At 41.2% G+C, this 27,458-nt stretch overlaps 1 protein-coding gene and 1 long non-coding RNA gene across 8 annotated transcripts in view; both read right to left on the bottom strand.

Moving 5' to 3' along the window:
• Positions 1 to 27,458, bottom strand: part of APLP2 (amyloid beta precursor like protein 2) — a 51,006-nt gene that overhangs the window by 21,356 nt on the left and 2,192 nt on the right. For all 7 annotated transcript variants that reach the window (XM_068172071.1, XM_068172074.1, XM_068172072.1 and 4 more), the window contains exons 2-4: positions 7,579 to 7,752; positions 6,218 to 6,347; positions 1,367 to 1,479 (exon numbers count right to left, since the gene is read on the bottom strand). In XM_068172071.1, coding sequence (XP_068028172.1) covers positions 1,367 to 1,479; positions 6,218 to 6,347; positions 7,579 to 7,752 — 417 coding nt within the window. The remainder of the gene's footprint in view (positions 1 to 1,366; positions 1,480 to 6,217; positions 6,348 to 7,578; positions 7,753 to 27,458) is intronic.
• On the bottom strand, positions 5,275 to 5,641 carry LOC137462070 (uncharacterized). The gene is made up of 2 exons (XR_010993569.1): positions 5,507 to 5,641; positions 5,275 to 5,466 (listed from the first exon to the last, which is right to left on the bottom strand). It is a non-coding gene; the product is annotated as an uncharacterized lncRNA (long non-coding RNA).

Here is a 27,458-nt window from a genome sequence, read left to right as displayed (position 1 = left end):
CAGATTCAGAAACACCCAGTACTTCCTGGTGTTAACATTTCACATCCCAGCCCCAACAACTGCTGGTTGGTCAGCCCAGCAAAGTTCAGAAAAAAAAAAAAAAAAAACAACTAAACATTTTGTGCCAACTCAAGGGAGAACACTTGAAAGAACCAGAAAGGGTGTTGTTTTTTTCTGGGCTGGCCATTTCATTAAACTTTATCTATTAAACTTTACATTGGAGCAAGTGAATAATTGCTCAAATGGACTTTGTGTCAAGATTATTGTACTATTATTTTACCATGCCTTCTTTTGATGAAAATCAATCAGATAATTCAAGAGAAAGTCAAATGTAAACTACGCTTAGACATTATGTCTATCCACTTCTCTTAAGCAAAGGAAATACTTGGCTTAGAGTTGCCTGGGAAAGAATGAAGAAAAGTTTTATTATACCCATCAGAACCCTTTTGTGCTTTGCTTTGTTACAGTACTGATTTTAAATGAGCCAAATATTGCTGAAAAAGTTCTCCAACTACATTTAAAGTAAATGCTTTTTCAATTTTCTAGACATTAACAAGTTTACCCTCAATTAAAAGACAATTCCTCTAGTACAGCTTTATTTAGATGGATTTTTCTCACATGATTTTAAAGAAAAAGGAATTTTAAGTGGAGCATCCTTAACCTCATCTGGTTAACAACTGGTCTTTGTGTTGCTGTTTCTACAATTGTTGCTTCTACAAAATGGAAAACGTGCACATTCTGTCATCATCTTGTTTTTATTACCCCAGCTCCAAATGGGAGTGCAGAGCTTTTGCAACAATTTAGCTAGTCAGATTAAAAAAAACACAAATCCACCCCCCTAAAACCAGGGGCTAGATTTATTCTGAGAATATAGTTAATCTCTTATGTAAAACCTCCACTAATCAGTCCCAACAAAACTCCGAATGCTCCCAGGCAAGCCCTCCCAACCAAATCCCCAGCAGCAAAAAATACATTAAAGCAAAATGTACAAGAAAAATAGAAACTATCCTATGCCCACTGTATCTCCCTGGGAGAAAAAAAAAAACAAACAAAAAAACCCCACAAAACAGAAAGAGAGATGAACCATTGGTTAAAGCCATATCCCAGAGAGCTGATTTGAATTCCTACCTCTGTGATAGGGATAAGCCATTTAGGACAGCTTTTCATGAAGAATAACTCAATTGCTACACAGGTTTTTTAAGTCACTTGAGTAATTTTAAGTTTTTATTTCCTTGCTGTCTGCCTCAGTTCGTTGACTGGAACATGGGAACAGCAATACAAAGAGAAACACTGCTATGCTCCAACACTACAAATATCCAAGTGGACAGATCCAGAATAAACACTCCTGTCCCAGAGGCTCCATTACCTCCTTTGCCACAGTGTGCCAGTGCTGGTGGCTTTCACACACATCCATGCGCTCCTTGTGGAAGAACCGGCATTTCTCGGGCACCAGCAGGACGTCACTTACAAACTCACCAACTGAAAAACACAATGGCCACAGTTCACACTTGTCCAGCTTCCAACAGCAAAGAAAGCCTCCCAGAACTCCTCCCAAGTGCATTCTGTGCATGTGTGTAGCGGTTTCAGTTGAACAAGGCAGAAATACCAATTTAAGTGTAGCCATTTTGGTTTGCCGAGTTTCTTGGCCAACTCACCTTTAATGGGGTCTGGTGGGCCAAACCCCAGCGCACCCACTAGAATGATGTACTCATTTTATGCTTTGAAGATAAGGACTAGGAGGAGAGCAAAGCAGGCTCAGAAGTTTAAAGAAAACTTAATATTAACAGAATTAAACGGAATAAAATAATAAAAAAATCAGAATAAACCTTCAGAACACTTCTCTGCCCCCAACTTTTCTTTCTTTTTCCACTGACAGTGTGAAGAGATAAATTTGATAATTTCAGTCAGTTTATCACTTTAAAATAATCTTTCTTTAGTCTACTTAGGGAGAGGAGTCTCTCCTGCCATGCCATGGAGACTTTTCCACAAGAATCAGTTCTCTTGTGGTTTTAGTTTTCATGAATAGCACCTTCCCAGAAATCTGCAACCGTGAAGTCCCTCCCACATTTTGGTAGCTTTCCCACAACTACCACCACGGGTCATTTCAGCTTACTGGGGTGCAATTTTGAGGATGAGCTGTTCTAGTACAGAAACAGAAGTTCTCTTCTTTTATCTCTGGGAACAGAGGTTTGCTTCTTCCATCCCTGGGGCAAGGTTTTTCATCTCTCTCATTTCTCTCTGTTCAAGCTTCTCATTGGATCACAGCTACTTCAACATCTGCTTGCATCAACACAGGTGCCTCTGCTCATAGCCCTGGTCAGAATGCTACCCAGATCCCCCAATGCATTCCATGAGTTACAGGGAAAAACAAAAGTCTGATGTATCAATTGTATCTTCACCATAGCCTTACAAGAGAATTTCAGCCCAAGACTAAGGCATCTCCTCATTCTCCTCCCATCCGGGATTTGACTCTTTCTTCACTGACACTGGTGTCTCCATGTTGCTTCCTTTACGTGTCTTCACCCTTTCCTTTTCTCTCACTCGAGAGAGGATTGATGTCTGCAAGTTTCATCTGTGCACTCAAAAGAGTTAATATCTAGTCCGGGCCTGCGGATGACCATGTGATCTCTGCCGGGCAGCGGCCGCTCTGTTTTCTGGCCCCTGCCGCGGTCAGTTCCAGCCACGGGATGCTTTCTGTGCGGGGCTGCAGGGCCGCCTCTGCTCTCAACCGCATGATTTTCCGTGGTGCCAGCAGAACGGCTCGGCGGCTCACGGCCGGAGCAGGGCCCGGCTTTGCTCTGGCCAAAGCCAAACGGAGCCGGCCTGGCCCGTCAGCCGTGGCTGGAACTCGACATGGCAGAATCTCAGCCGAGTCACAGGCTGAGGTGGCCGCGCTGCGCAGTGGAGCGAACCCGGCCAGCGCTGCAGCAGAGCTGGGCCCAGCCCGGCCCCGCGGCAGAGTAAGGCCTGGCCCAGCGCGGGTCCAGTGTCCAGTTCAAAAGCCAGAAACAAGAGAGTTTTTCCCAGGGTTTGTTCCTTTTTAAATGTGATTTCACAGAGGCATGTTCAGCTCTCTTAAGTGGTTGAACAGGGTGTCCATATTCAAAACTAGCCAGCTGATTGGTTCTGTCAGGTCCAAAGGAAGCTGCCAAGGTCCTTACAGGGAATCACTTCCGTAGCTCATGGATTTTTCCTTAACTAAAAACCAAACTACCTTAAACCACAACTATGTGCTTTGAGGGTTTGGTATATTCCTAAAGGAGACAAGTCACGCCAGCTCTAAAAATTATTTCTGAGAATCTAAAGAAAAATAGGGTCTCAGAGAATCCAAGGTAAAATGATAAGCATGGGGTGATCCTGCTGGCCCCAAAAGCTGAACTGAATGCAGAGTTTACAATGCAAGTTAATAAATACTTGTTCTTCCATGAAAGGATTGACTGAAATGATTTCACCCAAATCTTTGAGAAGACTGTGTCTGCACTAAGAAGCTTCAAACTACTGAATCACCTATTTGGTATGATGCAGCTCATTTGAAAAGTTCCTTCATGCTGTTTGCTGCTGTAACAGCCTGGAAATTTTTATATGCTGAGAGTGTTATCTATGTTTTCAGTATCTGAGCAAGTCTTGTCTGGTTTTGTTTTGGTTTTTTTTCCAGGTGGTTTAATTCAAGATCAACCACAGCAGATTCACTGCCCTAACCAAAACACAGAGAGCTGGAAAATAAAAACTAAACAGCCTAAATATCAGAGTACAACCAGAGTCAGCAAATACACTGCATTCCAGTATCTAGATAACCACAACCTGACTAGTATGAGAAAGCTTTGGCACAACCCTTGTGCCAAACCCAGACTTTTGCTTTTGAGAAGATGGGAGAGAGAGAATCTCTGTGCTGTAGACTCTAGTTGGACTTAAAAGCTATTTAGCCTAAATTTCCATCGTCATTCAGCTTGGTACCAACACACATGAATTACAGATCAGAACTAAATGAGCATCACATCCTGTTCTTACCCAAGAAGTCCCAGCAAACACTGCCACTGGAATCCAAATATGAAATTTTCCCCAAGCTGAGGTTTTTCTTTCTTTCTTGCATATTCAAATGCTGCATTGAGTAATTTTAACATAAGGAGCCAGATACTCTGAGAAGACCAGGAAAATATCTTCAGTCCAAGTGTTTCAAACCAGCATTCCCTGCACATATGACCATCAGCTTTAGGAGTCGTTTGTTAAAATTGGAAAAAAGCTTTTAAGTCAAAGACTTTTCCTCATAGAGTCTCCACAAAGCAGAATTCTTTGTCGAACCCATCTTTCATACCATCTTTTCAAAATATATTTTAAATATTGTTTGCATGACCAATTTTTTTTGCAGCCCCTTACTGCAGATCACGGATACATCTACAAAGTACAGAGAAGTTAAATATTTTAGCATTAGATTACCTGATAATTGAAGACAATGAAATCAAATTACCTTCATCATCCCTTTGCAATTACTTACATTTTAAACTAAAGGAGAGATTGTATTTTCCCCATTTTCTCACATCAAAATAGGCCAGTTAAAGTTTTGAGTTAATAATCTTTCATCCTATTCTATCAGGAAAGGTTTAAATACTTCTGGTAAGAAAAGTAAAACTGAGCAAACTTTCTGGTTCTGGGGGATGAAGGCAGAAGATTCCTGGGTTCTTCTCTTCACCTTCGAAATACAAAGGAGTTTTCCTTGGTGGGGGAGGGGCAGGGAAGATTAAACAGGGTATGGTGACAGGATCCTACCTCAAGGTCCCCTGTGTATTAATGCATCAAGGAAAACACAACTAAAAAAGGGAACAAAATCCCACAGTTTGACTATAATCCCAGAGAAATGCATCATCCATTTACAACAAGCAATTTGCTGAAGACAGAGATTTTATAGACATATGGACTCCAGACTTGCAACTCAGATCTGAAAACCAAAGCTGCCTCACAGACCGAGGCCTGCAAGTCATGAACACTGTGAAATACACTAACGAAAAACCTGAAATAATAGTTCAATGCTAATCATATTTTAGGGGCAATGTCAGTAAAATCAGGTTATTTTTCAGCTGGAGAATAGGGGGAATGACTATTTCTAAAAGAGATGACTCCTTATAAATCCAGGGATCTTGCTTTCATCCTTATTTCCATCAAAAGTTCTCTTTATGATCACGAGATGATCATAAGGAGATCCTCATGATCCAGTTGGGCTTGGTTGTTTCCCAAACTTGAATTTCCACATCTATAAAGACAAGCACCTTTCTCCCAGTATGTGTCCACAATAAATTTTATGCTTAATGAAGTGCTTTATGATTGTCTCACAGAAGGCATCACATAAAGGACAAAGCACACACATGGTTCTGCTGATTTGCTGGTATTATCCCATGTCAAATCCCATGGTAACCCGAGATAAAGACACAAATTATGAAAACTGGTTTCTACTGAATGCTCCCAGCAATGAGACTCTCCCCAAACCTCTTACAACTCTTTTCCAGCAGATAACTGAAAAGAAAGTCAGCCAGCTGAGACTAAGCTGACTCCTAAGAAGACACAGTGCAGTGGGAAAGCACAGTGTCACCCACAACCCACAGGTCAAAAGTCACAAGTTAACCAGTTAAAACATGCTGCCTGATTCCAGCAAGTGGGGACATTCTGGAAAGCACCATGAAATCCATCACAGTTTATCTCATATTCTTTCACAATTCAAAATGGGGACAGGGGATACAGCTGCAAGAAAAAGAGTCTCTTTGAAACAGCAAAGTTTAAATATAGCCATTGAAATAAAATAGAGATCTCTTGCCAAGACCAAGCAGGAAGCCTGAGCACACTGAGCATTTAAGTCTCCAAGGCAACAAAATATTAAAGCTTCACAAAAATAGGATCAAAGTATTAAATCCCAGTGTCGTTGTGGTACTTGGATACAATAGCCTTCAGGTTTTTTTGGCATTTGCAGAGAGAATGGGGATTTGTTTTTCATGCCAGGCACCATTATTCTACCACAGCTGTTACCAAGCTGTCAATCTGCTCCAGAAAGACAGAGTTCCATCTTGTAGAAAGAAAAACATTTCAGAAAGAGAAACAGTAGAAGTGGTGGAAATGACAACCTGATACAAGACAAGTCTAACAAACTGAGTTGCTCTCTGTGTAAGAATCCAGGAGGCAACTCCTTGCTTCTCCCACAGGAATGCACAGCACACCCACAGCACACACTCACCCAGGCACTTGTACGGCACGACGATGTGAGTGTGGTCCTTGCACTGCTTCTTCCCACGCTTGCACCAGCTGTCAATGCTGACAGGCTGGTTGGCTTCTACCACATTGGTGATCTGAAGGTCTGGGTACATCTGGGGAACAGCACAGACAGAGAGGTTTCTCTCCAGAAAGGACAGAGAATGTGCAGAGCATCTCCTACCAGAGTAGTGAGGCTGATTCTCTGCACAGGAACAAGTTGGAGTTTGCACATGAACACACACTGTGCTCTGGATCAAGCTGAGGACAGCTGGAGACATAAAAAAGCTCCAGCTGTCTGTCACACAGGGCTTCAGAAATAGATATGCCACTGCTTTGAGGCAGGAGAAAGCCAAGTCAGGGCAAGAGCCCTCACTGGCACTAAGCTGAGAGGTCTGGATTTGCATAGCAGTGGAGGAGGAGCATTTGGGTATTTGGGTTTGGAGGAGATGTAGCTGTTTAATTCTTTCTGGAGAAGCACAATACCCCCTGGAACAGCAATCACCAACAAATAGGGTTTAGTAACATCTTCAGCTTCTCTCATCACTTGTCAAGTTATGCACCCACCTCCTCAGGTTTCCTCATGCCTGGTCCATTTATGATGTATTAATTTGATCCTTATGCCCTAGTCAAGTTCTCAAGTCCAGACACTGACTTATATATAGGCTTCTGCCCCATGAAAAAAGTGCAGCCCCAATTATATCAGCCTTGTAAAACAGTTTAAAAACCTTTCCCGCCCAGACATGGTACATTCTGCTGCTTTCCCATTAAAAAAAAATACATTCCTTGTGGTATTTTATGTGCCTGTCACCTCAGAGGAGCAATTAAATACACTGGACAAGACCAGTATGTTACAGTGTATCTGAAACACACTAGAAGATGATTATATCTTTTCCAACAAAGTCAAAAGACCGTAAAAACACTGACAAAATTTTATCAAAATATTTTTCTAACATTCTTCCTGATCTGAACATGTCACTAAGAACAGCATAGTCACATTCTAACTAGAATAGGTGTCAGGTTCCATTTTATGCAACAGAAAGCAGATACTGGTTAACCAGCTCAGGGGCAGAACATTGGGGTACAGCCCTGCAAACAGATAAAGATAGCTCTGATTTACAGACCAAGGACCTTCTGCGGCAGTGTGAGCTGATCTGAGGTAGCTTCTAAATCCCACTGCAGTGTCCTCCCTGCCCTTCCTGGACAATAACACAGCAGGACAGTGCAGAGAATTGGACTAGACAAAAGTAAGCGCATCTCCTCCAGGGTTAATTTGCTACTGAGCATCTAAATTGGAATCCAATTCCTTCACAGCAGTGAAGATTCGGGATTACACAAAAATCTCACCTCCTGGCAGTATTGCAGAATCTCCTCCTTTCTTCCAAAGCAGCTCTTGGTCCCAGAAGTATCAGGTTCCCATTTCCCAGTCTGGATGTTCACATGCATATTTAGCTTCCCACAGAACATGGCAATTTGAGGTTCTGCCACTGCAAACCCCGTCCCAGCATTGGCTGCAAGGGCCTGTGAAGACAAACCAAAAAAGAAACACCTTGATTGCATTATCTGATCAAAGAACCAGAAACCCTCTGGCATCTTCTCAGACAGCTCCTGCTTGATCCAGAACATCAGTGGAGTCTTGCAAACTGTTTTGTAACAACATTCTTTGAGATGGTGAGCCTATCTCAAGTTTTCACCCGTAAGGCCTGTTTTCCCAAACCTTGTTTTTATAATTGAAACAACAGCTTACCAAAACCAAGAGTAATTCCCACTAAAAGGCTGTGCCTACATGGACTAAAACAGATGTCTGAAAACTTACCAAATAACTAATACTAATAACTTCTGGCAGAAGGACCCCTGTGACGTTACACACAAGCAGATATTACTACTACTAATAAAACAACTGTGTCCCACTGCAAGAATTCTGCTTTTTTGATTTTTTGCTCAAACATACAAATAAAGATAATTTCTACTGAATCAGAAAAAACAGCTGTAGACAACCAGCTTGTCAAAGCCTTGTGTCCCATTCAGTGCACTCTTATGGGGAGCTGTTTCAGATGTGTATTCTGTGCACTTCCCAGACTGCACCAACAGACAAGAACCTGACAGTCCAGGCCCACATTTGGGTCAAACTGCAGACTAATAAATGAAAAAAAAGTCAGGTCCCCTTTCTGAAATCTTGCTGGCTGACTGAAAGAGGAAAAGAAGAGTAAATTAAATTGCAGACTTTTTTTTTCCTGAGAAGACCAAGTGGATACTGGGAGCTGAATATGCTCTCCTTAACTACTAGCTGTTGCAAAACAGAAAGAGGCATAAGGCAAAAAAACCAAACAAAAAAAAAAAAAAAAAAAACCACCAAAAAAAACCAACAACAACAAAAAAACAGATGAACTCCAAAGCTCTTTAAGGTGTTTAGGGAAATGGAATCCATTTCAACTTCTCCAGATAGAAACAACAATGCACAGAGTCTGCTGGCCTTAAGCTGCTTTTCCTGGCAGGCAACACTACCCTGGGCTACCAATCCTGCCTTCATATTTAACTTTTTATGCACTGAAAAATGCATGAATTACTGTGGGCACTGTTCACTCCCTACCATCTGCCGACCCCCATCAACTCATATCAATAGCTGTATGCTTAAAGGAAATAAAGGAGTAAAGAGTAGAATTCAACTGGACAACTTCTTTGTGCAGTTCTTAGTTACAGGATATGAGGAAAAAGAATAACTCTTTTTATAACTATTACATTTAGCTCATTTTTACCCCCTTCCTCTATCACTCTGCCTGGAGATAAGACATTTCAACACTCAGAAAGTCAAGGATTGCTTAGTGCTGAACAGAAGATTAGTGCTTGGAGGAGAAAACCAACCTGAGGCATAAAAGCATAAATTCAAGTATTAACTGCAGAAAAATGACCCCCTGAGTTTTAAGTACTATTCACCCGTGCATCATTTAAGAGAAACAGTCTTATACAGTCTTATATGGTTTCTACTTACTCTGACCCTTCCAACCAACAGAAGCTCATGACAGCCATGTTTTAGCACAGACCACAAAGTAATGAAATACCAAACTACATGTAAGAAATAGCAGCACTGATGTCCCAGTATCAAAATGCTGCCAAATTCACACATATTTTCAAGTTTACTGTGGCTATGTTTGTTGTACTCTCCATCCTAAGGAAGAAAGAGTCACTTAGTCCTGTATCTCCAGGTACAGGAGGAACTCTGAGGAATAGACTGAGGTTAGGAATATGGTGCAGTAACTCAGTTCTTGCAGAAATCAAGCCTTTAATAAACATCTTACAAGTGCACGGACCAGAACCTGTGACAGGTCTTGCACCACCCTCCTCCCTGATGTCTTTTCAGAAGAAAAAAGCAAATGTAGAATGATCCTTCAGAACTCCCTAAACACACACAAACTTTTTAAGAGGCCATTTTTATCTCTCTCCAAACAAGCACCACTTTGGTACCAACAATCATTTTCCAGAGAACACAGGACCTGACATGCAGGAAACAATCCCCATAACAATTTTGTTTTGATGACAACATTGCAACCACATCCAAGTTCCAGCCCTGGAAAAAAACTGAAAAGGAATGCAAGATCAAGAACCCAGGAAGCATTAACCCCTGCAGGGCATAAAAGATAATAAATGTACGTGCTATGATGGCACTGCTGATGCCTGAAATCTGACTCCTTCAAACTTAACAAGTCTGGAGCACAACAAAGGGAGTAGGAGAAGTGCAGGATCCATTGAGAGGCAGAAACATCCCTAAGTAATCCATTCATCACACTTCTTGCATTAGCAAAACTCCTGTTCAAACACATACCAACCTCCTGAAATCATGACCACCCCCTATTTACATACTGATTCGAGCCAGTGTTTGTTTTTGCTGCCTGTCCAGCTTGCTCCCTGCAAAGGTATCATTCCTCCTTCTTGGATTGCTCACATAGCTTGCATATCAGTCATGTGCTGTTGCCGTAGCTACCAGAACATGCTAAGCCCCAATTCACAGCTGAACAAACAAGACTAATTACTTGCTTGATTTCATCACTTTTAATCAACCGGCAGAAATCTTCTCTTGAATTGTGCTGTTGGGTGAGTTAATGAAGTTTGAGATACATGAGTTGATTCTTTAACCACAGGACCTGCAAGGCAAGATTTTTGAGCAATGGACTCCATTTTTCCTCCACTGGCAATCCACTCCAGCCCTCCATCATATCAGTTATTTAATTTAGTACTTTAATCTCATTTTAGCTGTAACGAGACTACAGCACCTCGAGCTTTGTGGAGGCCACACCTTTAACACTAACACGTAAACAGGGGAAAAGGTCACCTTTTGGGACCAAGTAACTGTCTGATGTTTCCTACAATTGCCTTCAGTGTATGAGGACTGGAAGGGGATCCCTCAGCTACACTCAAGCACCACTCTACAAAAGGAAGGCTGCAGAACCTGTAAACAGGCATTAAACTTGGGATAAAGCCATGTCCTTAGTTTAAGCTCTTTAGTACTTCAGAGAATACACCCATTCCACATTGCAAAGGGATGAACAAACCGACAGCACATTTTTCTCTGGGAATTTCCCAGCCATAAATGGAAGCAGCTGCTTCTTTTAGTGCTGGGAAGCAACTATTCAGTCCCTTAAATCAGGAGCCTGACAGATCGGGAGGGGCAACACACACGATGGAAGAAAGTTGATCCAGTTGTGTACATCCTTGCTGAGTATTATTTTAGTACTTATTATCCTATTAATACATACACGTAATATGAGAGCAAGACAAACATTATTTGGGAAAAGACTGTTCCATAAGCCATTACTTTCCTCACTGGAACTTGCATTTACAAGATGTTTCGGGAGAAACCGGGCTCTGCCTTTCGGCATAATTCTGTAATCCAGTTTGCTTTCCAAGACCAAAGATGTTTTTCATTCCATAAACACATAAATCTCTGGCCAGTTAATGTCAGTAAATTCCTCACCCTGCCAGCCAGTGCCTGATTTATGGTCCCAAAACCCTGGAATTCAAGCCTCTAAATCATCTTTTTCTCTGATGGAAGTGTCTGCCCAAGTATCCTGGCTTTTATTTACTACTGGCCTCTTCAGCTTATGAAAAAGGATTTGATGTGTGAGCATTACCCACTTGGAGGCCTGGGCTCCAGGTGCTAAAATGGGTCATATCTGTTCTTCCTACAAGTATCCCCCATCCCAAAGGAGGGACACAAGGCTAGAGACTTTGGTAAGATAAAGAATGTTTTACATCTACCCCTGAAACACAAGCAGTACACTGCAGTTCTGGTTTATAAAGACATAAACATGAAAACGACATCCATGTCCCTTGCCTTTTATTGCCAGAATCTGTTAAACATCATCACAATGTAACTTATTTCACATGCTGTCCATATAGCTCCCTGTTAAAGGCTATTCTGAAAATTTTCCGGCATGCTGATGGGGACTTGAGGATTGAAGGGAGACTGGAACTTTTCTCTTGTGAAGAGAAGCTGATAACTAATTCACAGAAAATAGTTCCTGAGAACTTAAGCTTTCCTTAATAGCACAAAGGTATCTGCAAAATGTCACATTTAACTGAATTCTGCATTTTCAGTGAGGTCAAACATGACCGGAGCCTCGTCCATCTGATCAGATTAGCCAGAATGAGCCTTTATTCCAACAAAACCACAGAGGATGGGAGCTTGAAAAGCATGGAGAGCCTGTGAAGAGAACCCACACCACATGCTTTCCATCAGGCTTCCTCTGCAGCAACACAAGAGTAGCTCTCTGCACAAAAAAACCATGGAAGATTAAGCTGTTTTAAGACTGACACTCCAGCCACTAGAATTTATGAGCTGCTGAAGAAAGCTCCAATAGAGAATCACATTGACTTGGTGGCCAGAGAACAGACTGGCTGCTGAGGGCATACCTTGCCTCAACTGACAAGGCAGGGCCCTTTGCAGGATTTTCTACAGGTCAGATCAGAATTCCTGCTCTTGAGAGTTGTATGTATTCCACAACCAGTTGTTGCTTCATTGACAAAAAAAAAAAAAAAAAAAAAAAAAAAAAAAGGCTGGGCAGCACTTGGAAAGATTACTTGTGCTGTTTGCTTTTAATTAAGTGAAGGCCCTCGAAAGCAATACTGGTTTTTCAATCTCGGTCTACATGAACCACAACCTGAGGGACTTCGGAACTGGCTTTTCAGCACTGTCCTTATTCAGATAAATCAAGCTGCCCACCTTAAATTAAAGGAAGAACGCTTTCTGTTGTTGTTTTTTTGTTTTTTTTGTTTTTTTTTTTTTTAATTACATTTCCTACTCTGAGCAACTCTGCAAACCTCCCTATGTCAGTGCAATACTCACAGATATGAAGGATATAAATTGAACACTTTCGAGACCACTGAGGAATTCTACCAGTTCCTTTGACACAAAAATGAGCCCTGTTACCTTAGCAGCCTTCCTGTGAACACAACCCTCCATGGCTGCTGCTTTTGAATGTGTGAGGATTCTAATGTTTTGCCCTTTCTGGGCTGAAAAATTGGTGTGAATGTTTGTGCAGGGACTCAACTACTTCAACTGCACTCCCCATATTAGTGCTGCCTCCAGCTGGTGTCCATAGGCCTTTTTCCTTCCACAGGAGGGAGAGGCCAGCCCTTGGCAAAATGAAAATTAAGAAGAGCCACAGTCACAAACCGAAGCTATTGGAAAACAGCTGAGCTGGCATTGTAAAGCCCAGTCTTCCTGGATCACAATGTGCCATAGAGCCCTTAAATCTAACATTCATTGCCATGAATCTCACCTGGGAATTAATGGTATGTCAGTATTGAGGAAACCAACACTTCAACTAAAAAGTGAGGGAAGTAGGCAGAAAAACTTTGCCCACAGGAACTTCTGGACAGAATACTTAAAATTCCCCTGTTTTGGATTCATAACTTGTAAATGCAAGCAGAGTTCTCAATTCATGCTTCAAATGGCGTTTCATGCATTGTTTTCCTTAGCTCCTCTTCCTGCTTTTATTCAGCAGATAGGTGGCTTGAACCCATGAAGGCTAATGAATGCCTGACACAGCAGGCAGTAAATCTACAGACTAGCAGCTCATCCTAGCTTTATTGCTTTATTTTTATTTAAATTGCTGATAATTACAATAATGCACATGGGCAGGGATCCAAGACAGGAAGAATTACTGTCTGCAGGCTGATCTGGTGTGAGCTGATAATACCAGCCTGGGTTTGCTTTTGAATTTAAATGGCAGAAATCTCACTAAAGCAGTCTTTGGCTTGCTTTAACTTGCTGGAAGGGGTGGAGTTCTCATCTGCTTATCCTTTATTGACTTTTGTGGTGGAGGAGTCTGTACCAGCAGAGAACTGGGAGCCAAGGCAGGAGCTGCAGTGGTAGCTGGGGTGCAGTTTATATTTAGATGCCTGTGTTTATGGCCAACATGAAGCCTTGAACACTCAGAAGTTCAGTGACAATAATCCATGTACTTCCATGTGTGCTGACAGCAACCGTAGGATTACAAACACCTGCTGCAGCCTGAAGCATTCCTTACTGCACATTCCACTGTTCTTCCACAAGGAAAAGATGAGATTTCCAAGTACCTTCCACTCATAGGCAGCCGTTTTGCCTTTGGAATTTGTGCTTAGGAGGTATCAGGTTATTTCCCCCTCTGGTTTATCATGCTCGATAAGGGCCTACATGAGTCAAAGAGCACATAATCTGCATGTGAGACATCTGCACTGTGAACTGCTGCATTCAATAGGGAGTGCCACAATGCAGACAGTGCTAGGCTGAGGAAGAAGTGATCAAATCCAGGAAAGCCACGACTCAGCACTGCCTCAGCTTCCTGAAGCTGCTTGTGTAACACGGTTGCCTTTGGCATCATATTTTCTCTCCCTGGAGAGACAACAACTCCACTGTAACATTCCCTGAACAAATGTTACTGTACCCAGAACTGCGTCCTTTGAAAAAGATCAATTTCAGGGCCTCAAGCTTTCAGAAGTACAGCGTGGGAGTAATGGCTGTGACTGGAACAGTTTAACACAAAGTCTCCTTAAAAATAAGGGCAAGGGAAGAAGAAAGAACAAACACTGATAATCCTCACACAGCTCACAGGTAAGTCCAAATAGGTTTAATCAGCCAGGTCACCTTCCACGTGTCACAGGGATTTCAGGGACAATTCCCAAGCTGTGTCAGACAGACACCACTCATGGCCACTTCCCTCCCCTTGCAGCAGAACACTGCCACGGCGCTATTTTGAAGTCCCCTTTTTACAGCGCCACCTTAAGTCCTATCCCGGCCTATTTATCACTGGGCTAAACCGAGGCACAGAGTCAAGTGACTTGCCTAAGGTCACCCAGCAGCAGGCTCAGCTCGGTTTAATGCTGTCTCCTTGCTCCAATCTGTGTCATCACTGTCTTGCATGGCCCGACTAATTACCACTTTCCCACATTCATTATTTGGGCATCTGAAGCACAGAGACCCAAGATGCCCTGTTAGTCAGTCAGCAAGTGAAAACTTGAGTGCAAGTTAATGTTTTCACATTCACTAATATTCTTCTGAAAAAATGGCAACAGGAGAGTTTTGCCTTCCTGGACTATCAGAACAGAGATCCAAACTGAAGCCTAAGGACGGCAGCTATGGCTTAACAGTCTTTGAAAAGTTTAACTCTTAGGTCTTTCATTTCTGAGCTGATTGTTAATATGAGAACCATACTGCTGATACCACAAAGGCATCACTGAGAGCAGCACATGTGAAGGAGTACTGAGAGATGCTATTTTGCAACTTCTCCACGGTTTGATAGGAGAGTTCACGCCATCTTAAGGCACTTTAGCTACACAAGAGTTAGGGAATATAATCACTGTAGTTATCAGGATACACATTCCATAATACACAGGAAAGTACATTCAGAAAATCTTTCATCACTTCAAAGCAATTTGTTCAAGGCAAAAGTAACTCCTGGACAAAAACTCATCACAAGTCGCACACCCACATGAGTTGTCTACTAACTTCCCTAGTGGCAAAATTTGGCAGAAAGGAGATAGAATAATTTGTTAACATCAGGCAGAGAAAAATAAACCCCTTACTACTGATTCAAAGTGATTTAGCATTCAAGGACGGAACAAACCAAAATTCCTTCCTCAAAACAGCACAAACATTTGTTTTACAGATCTTGTGAAGCTCACTGGGAGTTGTGCAAAAGAGCCACTGCAGGAACCTGTGGCTCCTCACTCCGTCTATTTGTCTAACCACTCGGCTGACTACAGATAAAAAGGCTGCACAGATTGCACTTCTATCTAAAACACAATGATCCAAAAGGCAAGCAGGAAACTGAAGGGTTTATTTTAACAGAGAATTTGAAGTGGCAAGGAAAAATTCCTGAGAGAAAAAAAAGCAAGATAAAAGAAGGATAACAAGCAGGAATGTGGTTTGCAATGTAGTCTGAGTCAAGTATCCATCCCCTTATAGCTGTTTTTCAGCATCACAGATTGATTATTTATGTGCACAGACTGCATGTGTTTGCAAATATGATAAAATACTTGGAATTTTCAAGCCCTGCAATTAGGCTACAAAGTAACTTCCCGACAGCACACAGGAACGATTCAACAGGTCCTGCTCTGACCACACTGGAGCTCTGAGGGTCATGCCTATTGCTTTCCATCTCTTAAATTCACAATCTTCTGTAAAAAAAAACCCCAAAAGTCAACCCTATTAATTGGTAATTCTGTCCTCCAAACAATTCAGACGAAACTTCAAATCTGCAGAGGAAACCATAAGGTTTTTAAGTCTTGGCTTTCCAAACCATGCTAATGACCACCTTTTCAAAACTGCAAACCACTAAAATACAGGGCTGCTTTTATCCGTGCTGCTGCTCCCTGAGCTCTGTCCAGCTTATGCTGATCCAGAACAAAAATTAACAAGATACCAAAAAACTATGAAATAGCCTTGCTGTTTCCAGAATAAAAACTTAGGATACTTTTCTACTTTAAGTCCACCCAAAAGCACAGGTTACTTCTACAAATTTAAAGTCTATGAAACAGTCATCAGTAAGTATTTGTTACTGAGAACAAGTAATAACTCTGATTCTTAGTAAATATATTTAAAAATAATGGAAATTGGGATTTTAAACCAAAACCATTTTCCCATATACCTCCTCCTGTTATTTAGTCAAAGTTGTTATGGAGCATCTTTCAGGCAGTAGCTTACACGACTGCTCACATACGAAACAAAATCTTTTAAGAACCTTTAACGTCTAGGTATGCAGAAATCAGTGCTTTAAAGAGATTCCTATATTGGCACTGTAAGTTTGTTCAGCTCTGGTAAACAACATCTTTTTCCTTAAAGAAAACTTCAATGTGAACACTGTGCCAAGAAATTTTAGTTTACAGTTGGCTGCTGATTAGTAAAAGTTCCTACCACTCACAGAAAAAAAAAAAAAAAAAAAGAATTAATTTAGCAAAACCATCTCAAATTGTCACCAAATGAGTTTTTCATTTTCCTTACTGCAGCTATTTCTGATCCCAGCAATAAGAGAAAAGGCCGCAAGCCCTCAAGCAAGGGCAGAATGAAGAATGCCAAGCACCACCCTGGTTAAGTATGGAAGAGGCTGGAGTGCTGGAAGAAGGCTCAGAGCAACCCTTCTTTACTTGCAAGAGTCTGAGGGCAAAAGCTTTATTTACTCATTTTTAGGCTTACACATACAGCCAACCAGTCGTCAAAAGATCCTGTGACTATCAGCAGAATTCAGGCTCAAATCATCCAATTTATCTTCTTCCAAAGCAGAGGATGAAAAGTAGACTTCCATCCATTCTCAAACACCTGGACTGAGCAGTCTGACACATGACAAGTCAAATGACAAAATCTTTTTGAAGTACCCCCAAAATTTCTCAGCAGCAGGGTCACAGAAAGTAAAGGACCTCAGCAATGGCTTAATGTACTTCCATTTTTTCCACTCTTTAAAAAGCAATCCTGAGTAATTCAGCAGCATTTTATTTCTGAAGCATTAATTCATCAGCTGGGGTTTAACAGTCACAGCACCTCCCCACAAACTAGGCTTGCACACAAGCTCTAATGGACATATTAACCAGCTTCTTCACAGGAAGCAGCAGAGCTCTACTTAGAACAGCTGCCTAATGCTATTAGAAAATTAAGTGGTAATTTATAGAACAGACTCAAGCTGGCTGGGCTGAGATGCCCATTACTGATTTTGCTGATCCAGAAAGTAAAACTAGCTCCACAGAAGCAAGCCTAGAACCTCCAATATTTCAGGGCTATCACTGCAGAATATTTACCTGGCTTTGCATGTTGAACACCTGAATTTCTTATGCTGAATTTTATAGCTCTTCACTCTACTGAGCTGTATCAGATTGTGTAGCACTGCATGGAAATAAACAAAATGGGAGAGGTGATTTTTATCTTTGATAAAATGAGATTTTAACTTGTTAATAGTCTCTCCTAGGTTTCAGTGGGAAGCATGACCCCTCTGTGCACTGATAATGATTTCCTTGATGTTTCTTTATTCATTTTCTGAAAAATTTCAGGGTAGGGGAGAGAATAAGATCCTTTTCTGTCGGCTTAGCTGAAATACAGTTGACCATAAGATTAGTGAAGAATTTACATGCTGCAGCTGCACCCACCAGCTGGGCAGGTCCTTGATGAGTTTTAAGTAATTTGAACTTCACTGAGGGCTTCTAAGCACAGAACAATCACGTGCTGAAAGCTTTAGTCCAAAGGTGGAAGTAAAAACTGCCTGCTCTGCAACTGCAAGGGAAATCACTCTCTGAAAAAGAGCAGGCAGAACAATTTTAGACAATCTTGTTATGCCTTAAAGAGGCACTATCCACTGAGAAATTTCATTACTTCAACTGATATTCCTCTTCAAGGTCTCTGACTGTACTAGTATTTCTTAATTTGTTTTTTAAACCCTTTTCCCGGGCTGTCCATCATAGCAGCTTTTTTTTTTTTTTTTTTTTAATATAAAGACCAGCTGGAGGAACTGTGAAGAAAACTGTCAAGATACATTATTTTGAACACAAGCATTCCAAACAATTCTTTATCTTCCTGCTTGGAAAAGACTATCAGGCAGGGAAAGAAGTCACTATTGACTTTTACTTAGAGATGCTTTTCTTTCTCCTGCTCAGATGATCTTGGGAGACATGCTTGAATGAGAAAGAAAAAAATAGTCAGCCTTCCAAACAAGTTTTGCTTTCCTTGACCCCACAAACAGACAAGGACTGCAATGAAAATGCTGACTTAACATGCAAATCCAATCACTGGGACAATGGTTGGAGTGTAGATTGATCTGCCTACTGATGCAATTGGCCACTCACCATTTTCCTAGCCATGGGCTGAGTCATTTCAATTGTACCTTCTCAAAGTCAAAGGACAAAAATGCTGCATAAAGTTCTAACCCTGGCGAGTGATGGTTTTATGTTTCACTAGTTGGCTTCAGACATGGCCCACTAAGGTATTTTTTTAATTCAGAAACCCAGCTATGCACACATCTCAGCTGCAAATATTAACTCTGCCAGAATCTGGCAAATACCTGATGTGGTACACAGAATCTACTCAGATGTCTCAAATCGTAAGAGAGAGCACACAAGAAAGCTATGCTAAAATTATCACCTGATATGCAATAGCATGAGACAGCCAGAAGCATACCTCATTCTAATTACTTTGGACATCTTATAAAAGAAAATCATTGAGAGCCCAAATGAGTTCCATGCTTTAATTATCCTGGAGGCTGCCTCTCCCTGCACAATTCCCAGCCAGCCTGGACAGCAGTGGGACCAGTACTACATGGATTTGTGTTATGAGGCTAGGAACATTCTGAGAATATTGCACTAAGATCTTTTGTATCTCATTGTAGTACCTGCTGGAGGAGGAAAACGGGTTTGGTAACCAGCACAAAATGGATTTGTGGGTGTCAAGGCTGCATGGCAACTCTACAGCCTGGATAACAAAGGCAAATGGATCAACTATTTGGTCACAGTCATACAACTGCATTAGAGGCTGTCCGTATTTTCACAGTTATAACTGTCAATTAAAGGTTCTGGATGTTAACCCAGAGAGGTGGGAATAAATAAGAACAGTCCTCTGCTTTGGGTTGTTCCCAAAGTTAATTCACTGCAGGAAGCATCCTAACAATAGTGTCAAACACACCATTTTAAGTGGCACTCAGGAGTCAAGGTGGGGCAGACAGGACCAACTATCCACTTAAACATAGAAGAGAAAAATGAGAGCGAGAAAGTGTCTCTACAGACAGCTCTAGACCAAGTGTTTCCATGCACAAACTAAACCCTGGTTTCATCTTTCTGTGATATAAGCATTTCAAGTCTGGCTCAAGTTAAAGATGTTCCCATCCTGATGCATTCCAACAGATTGCATCACTCCAGCATGTTCAGTCTCTCTATTTTGTACTTTACAGGACATTTGGTGTATTCAGCAGCTTAATGACTATTTTAATCCTCTTCATCAGTGAAGAGCATCATCCTGGACATGTTGTAAGTAGAGACTGTGAGATGGATGCTGCTCAAAGATCTACCTGAAGAGCCACTCCAAGGCACAGCAGTCATTCCAAGGCAAATACTAGAAAACAAAAAGAAATCTCTGCTTTGCTTGATCTGGTGTATCTAAAGCTTGATGTTATAAACAGTAAAAATCAGCTCTCTTTTATGGCCTGAGACACAGCTTAGAGCAGGTCAGAAGCATCCTCTTAAAAAAAAGACAAAAGACTCTCAATGGCAATGCATCTCCAAGTCAACACCAAGGAAAGAGCTGCTGAAAAATTTAGCACATTAAACCTATCTTAGTTAATGCTGCTGCCAGCTGTGGCTAAACATTTGTTATGCACCCAGTTATAAGATAAAAATAAATGTAAGAATCACAGCCTAATAAATAAAACAACAGAAAATTATGAGTAAAGCTATCAGCCACTTAGATAATGAGGAATAATGATTCAAATTTTTGCAAAAATCTTTAAAGACAGTGACATAAAGCTCAAAAAGCCAAACTGAAATCAAGGACAACAAAGCAAATGCAGTAAAATCATCCTTGCTTTTGCCTGGAGCAAAAGGCCATTTAGGGTCTTGGAAAGCAGTGCTCCTCATATCTCTGCTACAGCACACATGAAGCTTGCAGCCCAAAATTTTCCTGGCTGTCTCCATAATATTCTTCCTTAGAGCACCCAGTATAGCAGTTTGCACACAAGCCACTACAAGTATGACAGTGGCCATTTCAGAACAGCACTGCTCCTGAAATCCATCAGCATCTATTACAAAAGGACTACAATGCTGCATTCTGCTCAGGGCCCTGCAGTGAAAGAGGGAATTAACATGCTGTAGATGCTCTGTGGAAAGCCTCTCATATAGTTATATTCTGAAAAGTATTCTCTTCATCACGCTAAGTCCCATGCGAAGCAAGTTGCAAAAGCTTGCTCAGTAGAATTGAGTGCAACAAATCCATCCAAACCCAGGAATTTCAGCCTCAACTTCAAAATGCCTTTTGTCTGTACTGGGGATTTTACATTTTAACAAATTCAGAAGAAGATTTCCTGTCATTTAAAAGCCCAACTACATGAGGAAACCAGCTCTTCTAGTTCCTCTTCCTGGCAGCCAAGATGCAAAGGGAAGGACCTGTTGTGCAGGGAGAGATCAGCTGGTTTATGTTTATTTCTCTGACTCTTAACCTGAGAAACAAAGATATACTCTGCAGCAAGACACAAGGACTTGAAATTAAGGATTATTTAAAAACGCTGCATTAAAACACAGCGCTATGCATTCAAACACAGGTAATGGGTTTCAGCTCTTGTGATTAGTGCAAGTTCTTATTCACAAACTCAAATGTGCATACCATGAAAAAAAGACAAAAAGTGCATAGGCACATAGGCAGAAGGAGAGGGATGGAACAGGTGACAAGCTGTGATCCAGCCCACAAAGACAGCAGTAGACAAGGCAGGCACACAGCAGTGCAAACCCTGCCACCCCATCCAGCCTTTGCTCTGGCAGGTCATTCATCTCTGCCTCAGCTATTGGGAAATTGCTTCCGAGAAAGTGGTTGTGCCCACATACTGACTGGCTTTGTTGCAGGGCAAGTATTGATGCAATTTGAACAAGACAGCATTTATCAGGAGTGACAGGGGCAGGAACGTGCTTTTTTTCCCCTTCTTTCCCCAGTGTCTCCTGCAGTGACACAATGCTCTGTCCCAAGCCCAAACTTCACACATGCAAAGGAGCACCACAACTTTATTCTGTGATCCCCTCAAGAATTCCCTCAGCCACTCCTGGGATCAGGGTCTTGCCCAGGTAAGCCACAGACAGCATCATGTCCATCCATGCCCAAAGGCTGAGCTCTAATACATCAATACACTGCAAATGCAAAATCTCAGGTTTTTTGACTGGTTACCAAGGGAAAACCTTCTCCACCACCTGACATTTCCAGCACCGAGGCTCTACTCAAAGCCTCTGGAAATGAAGTGGTTATTGAAACCTTGCAAATCAAACTACATGGAGGCACTTAAATCTTATCCCAAGTCCAAACGGGAGCTACAAACACCCTGCTGCATTCAAGAGTAATAATCAGTTTCCACAATAACATGCACCCTACCCTCATCAATTTCTCAGTCTCCTTTTTTCCTAGCAGGCAGCACATTTCAGTCCATGCACAAGCACTGCTGTACCCTGCATTTCAGAATTCATCTCTGACCAAGGCTGCTAAGGTAGGCTCTTTGGTCTGCTTGAATCCTGACACCATTTCATTCTTCTTTAGGATTTCTAAACATGTTTGTGATCTTGCAGCATAAAACAAAACACCTATCAACTTCAATTTCTTCAGTGAGGGCTTTGATAAATTATGCAGGGAAAGACACATTCAAATGCCCATACATTCTCTGGGAACACCATTCACAGGTTTGAATTAACATTTTGCATTTAAGCTTTGAGAAGAATACTTATGAGATTAAAGAAAACCTGCCCCTCTCTATTTCAGGCCACAATTACTGTAAGATGACCAGTGTAAGAAGTTAACCAATGCTTGGTATTAGTGAATTATCCTAATTTCCTGATTATCCTAATTCACACAGATTCCTCTAGGACCATTTTTGGCAAGTTACTAGGCCTGATATGAATGACAGAAGATTAAACACTGATTAAAAAACCAACTAAACTTAGACCTGGCAATGTGTCATGTCAAATCCAAAACCATACAGAGAATTTGGTGATTAAAAGCTTTATGCTAGAGGGTACCGCATGTCTAAGAAGAGACCAGCTTCTGTTGTAAATATGCAATCCAAATACACTTGCAATCTAACAGGAGCACATAATATTTATTGTAACAGATGGTATGGGTAAGATTTTTCTTTTTGTTGCTGTCATTTCACACTATGCAATGACATCATAACTAGTGAGATTCATAAACACAAAATCCAAAAGTAAAGGAACAAAGCTTTTGGCAGGGAGCTGGAGCTAAAAATAACATAAGAGCCTTTAAAGAAAACCCCAAAGATTAAAAATGCAAATGTCTGGCTTTTGATTTAAGCATCTCAGTACTGAAGTTAGCATAAGACAACTCCTGGAAAATACCAAGTAGTTTGCTAAACCTCTGTTTCATCTCTGCAATATCATCACCAGATGAAGACTTTTGAGTTCACCTCACTGGCTCCATTTGGAGCTTTGTGGTGATGGGTTCAAGGACCCAAACACAACATCTTCATGAGAAAACAAAAGCCTGCTATAGTAGAGCATTAAAAGAAAAATAAAATTCTCACTAATGCAAGAATTGAAAGAAAACAACCCTCTGACCCTCACCTCAGAACAGCTCACACATTTGAAAATATAACATAACCAGAAAACATTTGTTGAAGGAAGAAACCTAAATGTGAACAGGAACTTTCAATGTTAAACACTGCATTTATTTAAACATGAAGCCATCCACAAGGAGATGATAATTAGCTACTTTTAAATAGAAACTTCATTGAGTATCAAGCTGCTGTTAGAGTCAAGTAAAGCATGGCCCCACCCAGCTTGTGTGCCTGTATCTGCCTGTCCCTGTCCTTGACCTGGATCAAAATACATTTTGCACTACTATAATTTTGTTAGAGAGAAGCTTACTGTATGAAATTACCTAAATGCACCCCTGTCACAGAGCCAGAGCCTGGGATCTGACTGCTGCGGCATGTTTATCATCTGCTGCACCTCAGCATGATATCACAGGTTGGTGACACTGCCAACAGCTGTAACACATCAGTGACTCAGTGCCTCATCCCAAAGCTTCTCCAGCGCAACTGGGAACCAAGCAAAGATCCCACCTTCTGTGGGTTTTGTTGGGGTTTTTTTTCAGGCTGCAGGTAAGTTATACTGACAATTTTAATGCCCTTCATACTTGGTAGTTTGAAAAACTTGAGCTCGAAATCATCATTTGATAATGATTTTCCATTAGTCTCAAAGCACAGTGAAGCCATCCAAGCCAAACAATAGTTGACTTGTCTCTTCCATAAGCTTCTCTGAAGCTCACATACTGCATGAAATAACAACTTCAGACTCTGCTTCATCAACTGAAGGCCTTGCAGTCTAGCCACAGCATTCTACCCCACAGCTCACCTGTGCAGGAAATCCTGCACTAGAAATAACTGGTGAGACTTTTGAAGGTCCAGAGGAGGAATCCCCCAAGAAAGCACTGGCAAAGAAGATTAGACTAAGCTCTGTAAGCAGCCACTGATCTGCAGGTTGAGAACTATGATTTCCCTCAAACCACTGCTAACAGATGTTACTGCACAGCCCAACACAGTCATCTTGAGAAACAAATCATCAGGAATAAAACAGCTCAAGTGAAGCCACTATCCTTGCAGTAAACACACCAACATCAGGATAGTCCAGCTGCACCAGTCCTCACAGCATACTGAGCCAGTCCTGCCAGGAGAAATCTCTAAATCAGATGAAATGTACATCAACCAGGCTTGCCTGTAGTAGAGAACAAAAGGCTTTCTGGACTATGCCTCACCCAGCAGTGAGCTTCCCTCAGGAAACAGGTGCCAACATGTGATTTGACTTTCCACTGTCACCAGCGAAAATGGAAAGTGAAATAAATCACCAAATGCCACAGAGAGCAGCAGCATTTGACTGTGCATACTACTTAAGAGTGAATAAGAGGCTACAGAAAATATAAACTAAAATGAAGGTTTGCAATACATTCATTTGTACAAGAGCATAACCACAGCAGGCAAACACAACAACACAGAGTTAGAACTCAATTTAGTACATCTACTGGTTGATCTTTCAAGAATAAGGAGTACATCCTTTTCCCCACTGGCTGTATACAAAACATCCCTGTAATACCACCAAATGAAAAGCTGGTAAGCAGCTTAGCCACATGTGCTCCTGATCAGGTGGACACCTGATTACATAAAGCCAAGCAGGGTGGGTTTGGCTGCTAGAGAGACTAGTTTAACATCATTTGCAGAACATTGGTGTTTTGATCATTCATCTCAGGTCGTAACTTAAAACTCTTGCAAATGTACATAAAGACAAAATTTTGTGTTTTAAACATCAATCCTTCAGAGCAAGCATTAGAACCTATGGACATTTAGAAGCCAGGCTAAAAGGTGGATTGCACTTCTGTATTCTTTGGTACGTAGGTTTCCCATGTTCTCACGTAAGGTAGCATAGCTTAGAGAACGCTCAATCACAAATATATATTTAACTCCAACTGAGAAGGCAGATGGAGGTGGAAGTAGTAAATCTAGTGCTGAACAAGTTAAGAAAGTGTCATTCACAAGCTAGATCTCCATGTGAAAGGTGTGTGCATATTTATATGTAACTCCTTGCTTACAGTTGCAGGAATTCATAAATTAAAACAAGTCAAATCTAACGTTAAGAAATTACTCTCAAAGAAAATCCCAGCCAAATTATGTCTCCCAAAATGCACTTTTCCCTGTGCACTGCCCCTCAGGAGTAAGAGTGCTGCTCCTACAGCACCAACCACTTGCCCTATATAAGAACAGTATTAACAGGCTAAGTTACTTCTATTCTATTGTATCTGAGGAGGAGCCATCAACCTCTCCAAACCAGAAAAAACATGTCATTTTGGTTAATTCAAATTTACTCTACTCACATCTTCCTTCTTACTGCTTTGTAACTCACACTAGTAAGCACACAATAAGTATATATCTACATAACAAAAAATTGTAAACGTTTGCACCATGTTGTCAACCCATTTCTCCCCACAAACCTGAGACTCATTGTCACCTACAGGAAAAAGCTGAAAAGGAAAATACCCAAAAGCAAATGGTAACATTAATATAGTTAATGCATAGTCAGAGCCCTAAATACCCAATTTAAGATACCCAGCAAGTAAAACCTGTGGTAGGAGATGCCATTTCACTGTGACAAATGCACTGCAAACAGAGAAAGCAGAACATGTGCATAATGGGTGCAAACAACAGTTTTGGAAAAAAAAAAAAGGGGGACAATCTTGCAATTTCAAGTACAGTTCTGAATTAGGAGCCTCACCAGAAGGGTTTCTAGGCCATTGTGAGTATTCAAAGCCTTCCAATTAAGAGCAAGTATAATCTTAAATTAACACCAAGTTTCAGAGGTGCTGACTGCCTGAACTTAAAAACAATGACACCAAGTTTACTGCACAGAAGAAGCACAAGAGCAAGAGTCCGAGGGATTACATCAATTTCGAAAGCCTGAGGAGTTAAAGAGCAGAGTGTGAAATGCCCAAGTGTAAAAAAAAAAAGGGAAAGGCTTTGCCTTCTAACAAGAAATAGATGGGGACGGTGTGTTTCTCTTCTGTTTTCAGCTGAGGAACAAGGTTTTGGTTTAAGTACATGTGTAGAAGCAGAGGCTGCAGTCAAGGTGACTTACGCTTCCAAGATAGAGCCCATACTCCTCCAAGACACACACACCGGGAAAAGCAATGGCAGAAGTTTTACAAAGCACATCTAGAGAGAAGCACAGCTGGAGCAGAGCACAGGGAACTACACTAATCCTTCCCTGCACTCCCAGGTGCTGGAGGAGAAGCAGTGTGTAATTATAATACAACTAAAGACACCTACAGAACAGCTTTTGAATAACTTGCAGGTGATGCAACGACCACAGTAACAGAAAAGTCATTCAATCCCTGGTAGAGCTATTAATGCCTAAATAACATTTAATAGAGGCGATAATTATTTCACAGGTGAAACAAGGAGAGCTGAAGGCATCCTCCAAAAAAGGAGCACTTACCATCACGTGGCATCCTACAATGCAGCAGAAAATCCAGAGCCTCCCCACAGTATCAGATTTGCTTTATTTCCATATCTTTGCTTAAGAGGAGCTTTTATTGAAGCTTAGAAGAGGCACTGCATATAATCACCTTCATAGGAAGCTGTATTTCCTAACACCAGGAAGCAAAGTTTTAGGAACTGAGAGCAAACTAAAGGCCAGAGGCTCAAGACTGGAATTTTCCTGAGCTGTTTCTGCTCAGGATTCAAACACCAAAGTGGAAATTTCCCTAGGTGGAGTTCTTTGTTCTATGCCGCAGGCAATTAGGAGTCCCCAAGGTCTGCAGAAGTGGCACAAGGCTGATATTTTTGTCAGGGAGAATTTAAGCAATACAAGACAAAAATAACAGCATGAAATTCTGCTGCAAAACACACAGGTTCTTTTCCCCCTCCCCCAAATCCTAGTGACTTGATCAGGCAGGTAACAGATGCAAGCAACCAAGAGAGCTTTGGAAAAATACCAAACCTTATTTAAAAAAAAAGTCATATCAAGTCTGCATTGCCTTCAATTTGATTACACAAAAAGGTCAAGTAATAAAAAAAAAAAACTTTGCACCTTCAAAGGTCTTGAAGGCATAGCAGAAGTTTATCACCGGAATACAGATCTAATTAGCAAAGATTTATTTTCTTTTTCCAGTTGGCATCAGTGTCCTGTTTGAGGTTCTTGGGGACTTCACAAGCAAAAAAAGCAAAATTCAGAAACACATTAATTGCTGGGATCCATGATTTCTCTAAATTCTTCTATTCATATTCATTTGGAAGAGAGACTGTCAGAGGTTATCAGCCATCCCCACACTATGATCTGAAAAGGGAAACCGACTGTCACCAGCACCAACCCTTGGGAACACCCTAGTCAAGAGTTTGAATACAATAATTTAAGAGAAAAAAATAAACTGCCACTCCCTTTGCTCTGTGCAGGACAAAAAGAAAAACAGATTGTAGTTGATAAGAAGATTACCAGGTGTTCCAGGGACAGGGAATGGGAGCTAAGAT

This window comes from Anomalospiza imberbis, chromosome 24, assembly GCF_031753505.1.
Source record: "Anomalospiza imberbis isolate Cuckoo-Finch-1a 21T00152 chromosome 24, ASM3175350v1, whole genome shotgun sequence".
Classification (NCBI taxonomy): Eukaryota; Metazoa; Chordata; class Aves; order Passeriformes; family Viduidae; genus Anomalospiza; species Anomalospiza imberbis.
The sequence above is the reverse complement of the archived record's forward strand: the minus strand, read 5'-3'. Positions and strand labels throughout refer to the sequence as shown.